A 10,172-nucleotide genomic window follows, 5' to 3' on the forward strand; every position below is an offset into this window, starting at 1 on the left:
GATATGATAGAAAATTTACTTTGCGACAGGAATTGACCACTTTGTGACTGCAGCACGTAATTGTGCAATCTCGCCCTTCTTAAACTCCATCTGTTCAAGCTCTGTCAATTCGATATATTCGAATGTATGCATGCTGCAGTAGCCATTCTCGAGTAGACGGGTCTTGACATCACTAGTTAGTGAGTATGCTATGCAAAACTCTTCTGTAGACAACTTCAGGCCAGGCAAGTGATCAGAAGCTATGAGCATTGCTAGAGCACAAGAGATGGGAGTGGGAATGACTGATGATGACAGATCCATGGAGGATGATTGTGACCGAAAGACAGTGAAGAGCTCAGGTGGAAGATTGAAATTTACCGTCAATGATGTGAGTGTGCTGCTAGCACTGCAGGTTTCATTAACTTCAAGCATCATTTCAAGCATAAGTGACATTTGACCAAAAGCTCCAGTGGAAACAGTGTTGAACAAATGGCTGTTGGGAGGCTTATCAGTGGTGAAGTCATTTTCTTTGAGCTACTTCATGTCAGTGCTTTCATTGTATGAATGGGTTTATGTCAGACATTACTCACCATCGCAGCTGCCCATACCTCAAAGTGTGCATTGCTAAGTTTCAAGTGTGTGCCATCCTCAGAGTCAGGGAAGCACCAGGAGCTCCTACAGCCTGGTTTGTGGCAGGTCCATTGCGCATGCAGGATTTGGATGTTGTCATTGATAGGCTTGTTTATGACATTGATATCTGAAGCTTTCGAAGTCTGTGATGCGAAATCAGTGTTTAATAGACATGAGAAAGAGCACAGAGACAAACCTTCATCTTTGCTTTCTTTATCTTCTTCTTCTTGCTGTTGTTGTCATCATCAGAACATTCACCATTTTCCATGGGAGCGTGAGCATTTCTATATGTCAAGCCTCACTATAAAGCATTATAAATAATATTATAAAATCGTGACTTACCTTCCTTGCTTCTAATATGGCATGCACATGGATGGACACATCCTCCTTGATCTTCTGTGCATGAGTCAACATCTCTTTGTAATCCTCTGAGGAGAGAAGGGCTAGTGGCTTTGGGGAGATACGTGCGATTGTGAAAAACACCTCGTAGTCTGCTGCAAGGTGATATCAATGCACACTAGAAGCTGCACTTTCCATGTATCAAATTCCTCCGTGGTGCTTAGCTTCATATATGCATGCTTTCCCTTCTGCTGCTTCACATTCTTCATCATCTCTTTTGCAGCATACACTTTTTCTGTGAGCAACTAGATTTTGAAGCCTTCACAGGACCTCCAGATGGCTGCTCTGCACTGGATAACTCTGCATTGGTATGGTGATCATCATCTATTTGTATTGCTTGAGTGCTTATGGCTTCATCATTCTGGGCCTTCTGCACATGAAGATGTCAAAGAGCTTCAGGGACGAGTGGATTCTCTTGAAAGTCGGAGCTGTTTTTGATGAATTGAGTTACTGCCTGTCATAGAGATTTGCTATCTCAAGATATGTAGGGTACAGAAAACTGAAAGTAAGGCAGCAAGATGACTGAAGGAAGCCAGCATGCAGCAAGGGCGACACACCATTTGGCTAAGTCCAAACAGACCACTACGTACTTCTCACATGCACATATAATAGTATAATTATTACAGTTTTTCTTTTTGTGATACGATGAGAAATTGTCGCAGTTATACAGTATGAAAAGAACAGCACGTACTTGCAAAGTTGACAGCTGTAAACGTGCTGTATAGTCTTTTTCAAAGGGTTGCTATGCTCATCCTGTCATGGATCACCAAAGAAATGATTCACGTCAGAGATATCATTGCTGCTCTGCACTTTCTCCTTTAGCTCAGCAATATGCTGGATGTCGACAAGATGCCATCGGCATCGAAGAAGTCCTTGTCTGTCTCACCTTGTGCATCAAATGGGATGCTCTCTGGTTCAAAGTCTTAAAATATGAGTATGACAAGGTTAGTAGATCATATGGTGAAGTGAAAGAATGGTGCACCAGTAGCCTTCTTCATCTTCTTTGAGATTGTCTCATCTTTATCTTCAGACTGATTAACTATTGTGTTCTGTGTGCTCTTCTTCTTATGTTTTCGTGCTGGGCCTGAATGTGCTTCATTCTCGTCAACTTCATTGAGTGAGTCATGGCAGCATCAGTCTTGCACATTCGCTTACCTCAGACATAAATGACATTGGCCTGATTGTACCAACCAAGGTACGATGCTCTGCATTATCCACATCATTGATCTTTGCACTCAGCTTGATCATTCATCTTGGATGATGTGCTGTAGATGTCGTTCCATCTTATACAATGAAATTGAAGTATCACCTCATCCACTATGATTAGATATGACATATTAAAAATGTACCTGAGCCTGAAGGCAAGCTCATACCATAAAGTAATGTGCGAGTGGGTGTCAATGGTCAAAATGTGAAGAGCTAGGGAGCAAAGGAGTGATCAGATGAAAGAGGGAGTCAGCAAAAAGGGGGATGAACCACATAAATATATCCTTGCTCACTGATAATCTTTTGGGATAAGTAGGTTGTTCCCATATTTAATTTATGGTTAACGTGCTTTACAGAAGCTCCAAGGAGCATCACCTACAACAAGTACTACTACTACCATATGAACTTGCTTTGATGTTAGAGCTGATTCACAGATTAAGCAGGCAAGTGGACGAACCTTCTTACATTTCATGTTCATCATGGACACCTTACGTGAGCATGGTGAGGTCACCAGTGAGATATAACTGTCAGCATAAAAGCAATGCATGGTTGGCTCTCTGACAGCATAAACTGAGCAGGCAGCAAGAGGAGGATCGAGGGCGACTGCAATCGATTGCACAGCCTTGAAGACCACCTCATCTATTGACATGTGATGTCCTGGCTGTGAAAGGGTGTTACGATTTCTGAGCTACGAAGAAAGAGTTTGTACCGGACTGAGCGCTTAGGGCATCTATGCAGCATTTTTTTGTTCCCCTGGGATACTTAAGCAAAGCGTGGGACAGTGGACCTGTCCTGAGGTTAGGAGAGGTCCTCTCTTCAAAATTTTCTTACTGGAGAACATCTTGTTCTTACTGCTGTTTTTCTAATAAACATATAAGCCAGAGTTTAAACCTGCATGATGCAGCTGATCCAAACAGGTGCAAATATTCAGAGCCAATCACAGCACTGAATTTGCTAGGGTTAATGCCTGAAGGCTTCAAAATGATTCAAACCATGGCATTCAATGGCTTCAACGCGGTTTAATTCATGGCATTAACCATTTGTGATGTAGAATGAATGACACATTTTTCGGACTTGTTGTAGTCTCTACTTGAGAAATGGATCTTTATATTTTATTGCTCTGCACTTCAACTTCTCCATTCTGAGCACACAGAAACAAAAGCTATTGGTGTAATTGAAGTTTTCCACACCAGAGTAGATTGATTGCTTTATTTGGCTTTGGTGGCTGAGTCACAGCTCTTGGTGTGGCTAATGATTTTCTTGGCTTGCTATATATGTTTTTGTTGCTCAGAAAATGCATAGAAGTAAAAAGATTATGATTAAAGGCTTAACAGAATATACAAATAGTTTGTGCACAGCTTTACCAATGCATTTTTACAGTAACAATCAAAGCTGCTGTGGTTTAACTTTTAAAAACTGAAAGTTTCCATGCTTAAATATGATTTATAACTTGAAACCTATCTAAATTCCCACACTTTAAGTTGCCACAATGCGCAAATAAGACCATATTATGATGTTTGTCTTTAGTGCAACTGGCTACACCGAGAGCATCAGGCTATGATTCCGATGGAATCATTTTGATGACATCGTGATCATAGTCATAATATTGCACTCAATGTTACCACATTTTACATCAGCAGAATGAATTTTCCTCGTGATGCAAACGTAGTGTCCCATGAATGATCCAGGGACAACTATGCATTTTGGATGACAATTGATATCACCATTGAACTATTACAACAACCATTGTGTCCGCATTTTGGATTGTAAAACAATGTCTCTGTCAATGACATTTCCGCATAATCATATCCAGCATTCGGAGTGTGAAGCATATATGACTGGTAGGAAAATGGCAGAAGCATTGCTGAGTCATCATACATTTTATTACCATGCCTTCAAAATGTTATGAATGGCATCATTGGTGAACGCACACGGCGTACATCGTATATCGTTCCCTGGAACATCAGCATCGCAGCATGTCTAGAAACATTGAGTGATCAGCGAGGATATTACCTGCATGTGCATGAAATGTTTCTGGTGAAATCATTCTGAATAAATTAATTTACAGATATACTTATCTGCAAATGGTTCAGTGGATAAGTCTTTGTCTGACTCATCACACATCACAGCTCTTGCCTCTATTCATCCATTCAGGCTCATCAATCTTCACGTGCGTGGTGAATCCTCTCCCCTTCGTCAATTCATGCATTCCATGCAGCAGCCACTCATTGTCGTTGCTTGCACAGGTATGCTCGTGTTCTCTCATGTTGCACATTCCCCTGACTCACTCTACACGGATAGCTGGCTAAGGACTAAGGTGACTTTTCATGCTCGCAATACTTCCGGGCAACTTATGTGCTATCACCTTTATTTTGCAGCTTTAATGTGCTTCACTTGCTTTCGGTCCTTGCATAACATCATCCCTGTCTACGCCCACAGGCTTTCATCACCTTCCTTTCGCACCATCATCAGGTGATGCCTCGTCGTCGTGCAAAGCACTGAAGACACTTTTGCTTCCTCTCCTTACCATAGGCCATGGCCTCCCAACCATCTCAGATGATCAGCTCCGGTGAGCTCACCAGTTCTCTTTCATCTGTTTACTCCTCGATGACACTGTGCTTGCCATTCTCCAAGTACGCTTTCGCCAGGACCTGCCCTACACTAGAACTGGCACGTCACATCTCATCGTTATCAACTGCTTGCCAATGATGCCAGTGCGAGGGTCATGAGGAGTGTACTTACCTTACAAGAATGGGAGGCCTCCCCTCTCACCCCTGCTGCCACATCTGTTCGCTTTTGCTGTGAAAGTGTATCTGCTGATGAGGAGAATGAATAAGTTGCAATTGAGTTCTTCAGGTGAGTCTGGCTATGTTGTTTTTCCAAATTCACGATGGCCAATCCGCATTGTAGAGGCATCATGGTGGCTGCGAGGCTAGCTGAGCAAAGCAAGGCCCTCACACCGCTGCTTGACTCATTGACGAATGCCAGAACAATTGTGAACCCAATTGTGAGTGCTATTTTGAACTCAACTTCAATGACCATGGACATATCAGCATGCCAAGGCACTCATATATGCCTTTGACAAGTTTCGTCTGAATTGCCTGTCCATTGAGGAGCGTACGGTACCACCTGTTCTACCAGTTCTCACAATCATCAACAGTGTACCAGGGAGTTCAGTCCCAGGCAGTGACATACATTGAAAGAGTTTGCGGTAGGTGATTGTCTTTGAGTGAGGGTGAAGAGAATGGCGGGCTAATGGTGTTAGTGTTGGCAAACTGTGATGCAGGAGCTGGAGTTGTGGAAGGACAAGGTGCTTAGTCACTCGCAATGGGTGTGCACGGTTGTAGGTGATTATTTCAGATTCAACTATGTATCAGGGGCTGCATTCACAACTCAGTAGGTTTTCTCAGCGATAATAAACTCGATTGTGGCCTGCTAGCTTGGTGCCAATGGAACAATTTACATGGGAATGCCTCCATCTCGATAAGGCAGCAGAAGGTGCAAACGGCCTGTTCATAGGCATTCGATGGAGCGGTGTATGAGCACACCATGTGGCTGTTGAAGCGAATGCTTGATGTCCACGGCACAATCGTGCTGGACGTGTCACACGTGGACATTGCTTGAGACGATCGGTGCAGAGAGCACAATGAGCCAAATGTGGACTGGCAAGCAGGCTCATCGATGAGCAGCAAGTCGCTCAGCTTTGAGGAGTATACGTACGTGCCTGACAGAGTTCTTTGCATAGTATCCGGATGGGAACGTTTTGTGGGTTGTGAGGGTCTGCAGTCTGAATGATTTCTTCAGGTGTAGCTGTGCCTATCTTCAATGTTGGCAAGCAGCCATTCACTTTGTGGCGCATGTATAGCACTGGCGAGCACACAACACCTTTCGTAAGTACCTCTGTTCTTTAGATCTGACTGACTATGATTCATAATCGAGTTGTATCAGCTCGAAGGCCATGAATTGTCTTATTTCCGTGCGATCGGTAAGTTTGGCTTTTAACTATAGCACAGCTTCCATATCAAAATATGATTAGGTGTGGTCATCCTGTCTGTGTTGCAATGTAGAATGGTTCATGCAGGTAAGGCCAAGAGCTTGTTCATCTCGGAGTAGGTCTTCTAGGAGGGAAGGTGAGGTACTTGTTTTAATCCTGCTTCCATTATTAGCATTTCGCAATGTCACTCACTGTTCTGACCTAAAGGTTGTTTCTCGCCATCTGTCTTTGAGGGTTGGATCTACTTATGCAAGAAGGGTGGCATTCGTCAAATGTTGCTAAATGTATTTGGCAACAGCTTGAAGTTCACATTGGTGGGCAGACTGAATTGTTTGTTAGCATTCATCAATCAGGATCTGATCGTGCGTTTCTTCCTATTAAAAGGATGGTCACGTTCATCTCATGCTTCGCCAACTGCCTCCGATGAGCGAGACACATCTCGCTGGTAGATCTATCTATGTATGTGCTTGACGGTTAGTTCATGCGATCTACTTGCCATTGAGGTTCTGTTGCTCATGTACCATTCCCATCGTACTAGGCAACTACGCAGATGCGATCAACAGAAATGACGTGGAAGTGGGTTTGGATCTCGTGGCTATCATCGCATGCTGCTCGAATTCTAGCATCCACTGGCATGTCATCACTGCAAGATAAATGCACTTTTGAAGCTGGCATAGATGGATAGTATGTTACCGTCGCCGTGCATCTACTGTCATGAAGAATCTATTGACAATCTGTCTAGCTTGGTGAAGCTGGTTGCATTCAAAACACTAAGACACAATGTTCCATAAACTTGGCATCACACCATGACTGAGATGCAGGCACTATAAAATTAGGGATGGCCATCCCAGGATCTCTGCACTCATATATTCCATATCACATTATACATTGTCTGCTCCGATGTCTGATATATCTCTATTGCAATGACACCTAGTAGGTCATATTTGTATATCCATCTACTGCTAGTGCTACTCTTTACATGTCAGACTACACGTATTCTACCCTCAGTCACCTTCATATCCTCAACCAAATAGCTTCCTAGCCTAACTCTCCTCCTTCAGTGCACTAGTCTGACCAGATAGTGGACCACTTTACCACATGATACATGATATATATAACATGGAATTTTGTGTTTGAGGTTGTGTGCTGACGAGTATGAGGTAAAGCTGCTGGTGAGGTGCACTCACGTTCGAAAGTACCGCCATGCTTTCTACAGTTGAACCGCAGATCGCTGGTCGATGCGATCCTGTTACAGACCTCATTGTTGTGGCTGGCTTGACAAGAAGGACACCATTGCGGTAGAAATAACAAACATTATCAGCCACAAGCACGACTTGATACATATCGCACAAAGTGTGAAAGGTTATAAGTAACTTATAACACCATCATCAATTTTATGATCTCAGAAACTGTTTATGTCAATAATGGCCCGCTTTTTCAGATTTAAGTAAGGCACCAACAGATCAATGTGCTATATAAAACATGCAAAAGATGTTACTCTAAGTGAAACAATTAATGATTTAATGTGAAAAATAGTAAACATATTGAAGAAATGTTCAAATCTTCAAGCATCTTTACTATCAATTTGTGATAAAAGGATTACAAATATTTAGCTTTTTCTTGTTAAAGATGATGAAAAAATGAAATGTTAGCAATCATTTTTATAACCAGTTTACAATATTTCAGACAAAAGTATAATAAAAAGGTTTAAAATCTTTTTTACTCTTTTTTGTCAAAGACGATAAACATATTTGTTGTGTCACATCCTTATCATAATATAGCATGCTAGCACTAGGGTATAAAAGTCAATACTCCAATTTATATTTTGGCACTGTGCTAGTGCTATAATTGAAAGGATAATACTAAGATTTCAATGTTAGCAACATGCTAGTACTAAAGCTTCAAAAAATAGTACTATGGTAGTACTAAAGTTTAGAGGGTCAGTACCATGAATCAATTGTCCGTACTATGCAAGTACTAAGGTTTAGAGATAAGCACTATGCTAGTGTTATGCCAGTGCTAAAATTTGCATCTGTGTTTTAACCTTCATATTCTAGTACTGGTTTAGCATAGAATGGTAATAATGTAACATCATTACAATATATTGCATATCTGTAACAAGAAAAAAATTAAAAAGATTTAAGACTTTGATCAAAACTTTGTTTAAAGATTGTAAAATAACTGTGAATATTTCATTCAATCTTTTTTAATCTTTTAATTATCTTTGACTAGAAATCATGTTAAGAATATTTTGAATTCTTTTATCACAAATTGACAGTAAAGATGCTACATAGGTTTGAACTTTTTCTTCAATATTTTTATCATCTTTTAATTCACATTATTATTTGTTTCACACAGTAATATATATTAAGCTAGTGCTAAAATCTGAAAGTTAGTGCTATATCAATACTGATGTTTGAAGATTAGCACTGAGGTTTAAATGTTAGCACTATGCTAGTATTAAGCTATTACTAAGGTTCAGCAGTTAGTACTGAGATTTAAATGTTAGGACTATACTAGTATATAGCCAGCAATAATTTTCAGATTCTAATATTAGCATATTAGTACTTTAGCACTGGTACAGTACTAATCTTAAGACCTGAATAATAATGTTCATATTTCACTATTGGTGTATATGCTAGCAGTAATATTTGAATCTTAGCACTAGCACAGTACTAACCTTTAGACCTGAATACTAACCTAATACTAACATTTGTATCATATACTAACCCTTAGACCTTAGTGCTAGCATATAGTACTAACATTGAAACCTTAGTGGTAGCCTAGTACTAGCATGCTGCTAACATTAGCAGTTTAATATTATTCTCCTGATCATATTACTGATATAGTTATAACATATAAATCTGAGGATTGACCTCTATGCCTTAATCCTAACTTAGCATAGAATGACAAAGGTGTGACATAGTCAGATTATATTTATTATCTTTAGAACAAAGAGCAAAAATATATTTTAAAATGTTTTTATTACAACTTTGTCTGAAAAATGATGAGATTTACAATAAATTATTAATATTTCATTGAATATCTTTTCAATCTTTTCATCAGCCTTCAGAAAAATATTAAGAATATTTTAAACTCTTTTCACACAAATTGATCATTGAAGATGCTGAAAAGAATTGAACTTTTTCCTCTATATTTTTTTATCTTGGATTATTTAATTGCTTCATCCAGTGAAGTTCATAACCAGCATGAGAAATAAGCACTGGGCTGAATGCTTGCTTACTAAGCAGACAGGTGAAGAAGAGATGTGCTCACCTGACATATATGCTACATCTCTCCCTATTCACCATGATCTTTTGTACTAGCTCATCTTATAGCTTCCATAACTGTCTTCTTAGTTTTAGCTGTAGTTTGTCTCTTTATTTTTGTTATTTGAGGCTAGCTATAACTCAAGGAGCACAGCCCCAGAGTGTCTTCAAAAATCCATCTAGGCCATGACAAGAAACATGAAAGAACTCAAGACCTATGATGAATCCTCACAGAACTCTTGAGTGAGTGCATCAGAAGATGCTATTAAGCTCAAAAATAAGGTGCATGTGATATGCAATATGACAAGGTGGGTAGGCACGACCTAGATGAGGAGGACATCTCAGATGATGAGTTGTTCCTTGACCTTGAAGATAATGAGATTTTGACTGACATGACGAAGCCCGCAAAATCTTTTAAGGAACTTACTAACACTTTTCTGGTGCTGCCCACTTTGCAAGAGTCATTGGTGGCATGTTCTCATCTTCATGAGCTGCCTTCATGACACTGGTGAACCAATCAATAATTTGAGGTGAATAATGATAAAAATATAAAAGAAAAAGTTTAAATGTTTTAAGCATTTTGACTATCAATTGATGATAAAAGTATTTAAAATATTATTAACACCTTTTATTGTGAAAGATGATGGAAAGATTGAAAGGATACTGAATAATATTAATAATCATTTCTTCAATCA

General features: G+C 39.9%; 1 protein-coding gene across 1 annotated transcript; it reads right to left on the bottom strand.

Moving 5' to 3' along the window:
• Positions 1 to 15: 15 nt before the first annotated feature.
• Positions 16 to 9,942, bottom strand: LAESUDRAFT_764251 (uncharacterized protein; the record flags this gene model as incomplete). The annotated part of the gene is made up of 5 exons (XM_040913405.1): positions 16 to 513; positions 570 to 752; positions 806 to 835; positions 952 to 1,103; positions 9,909 to 9,942. 5 exons carry the CDS (start codon positions 9,940 to 9,942, stop codon positions 16 to 18), a joined length of 897 nt encoding a protein of 298 aa, XP_040758601.1.
• Between the last annotated feature and the right edge of the window lie 230 nt (positions 9,943 to 10,172).

This window comes from Laetiporus sulphureus (genome assembly GCF_001632365.1).
Source record: "Laetiporus sulphureus 93-53 unplaced genomic scaffold LAESUscaffold_71, whole genome shotgun sequence".
Taxonomy (NCBI): Eukaryota; Fungi; Basidiomycota; class Agaricomycetes; order Polyporales; family Laetiporaceae; genus Laetiporus; species Laetiporus sulphureus.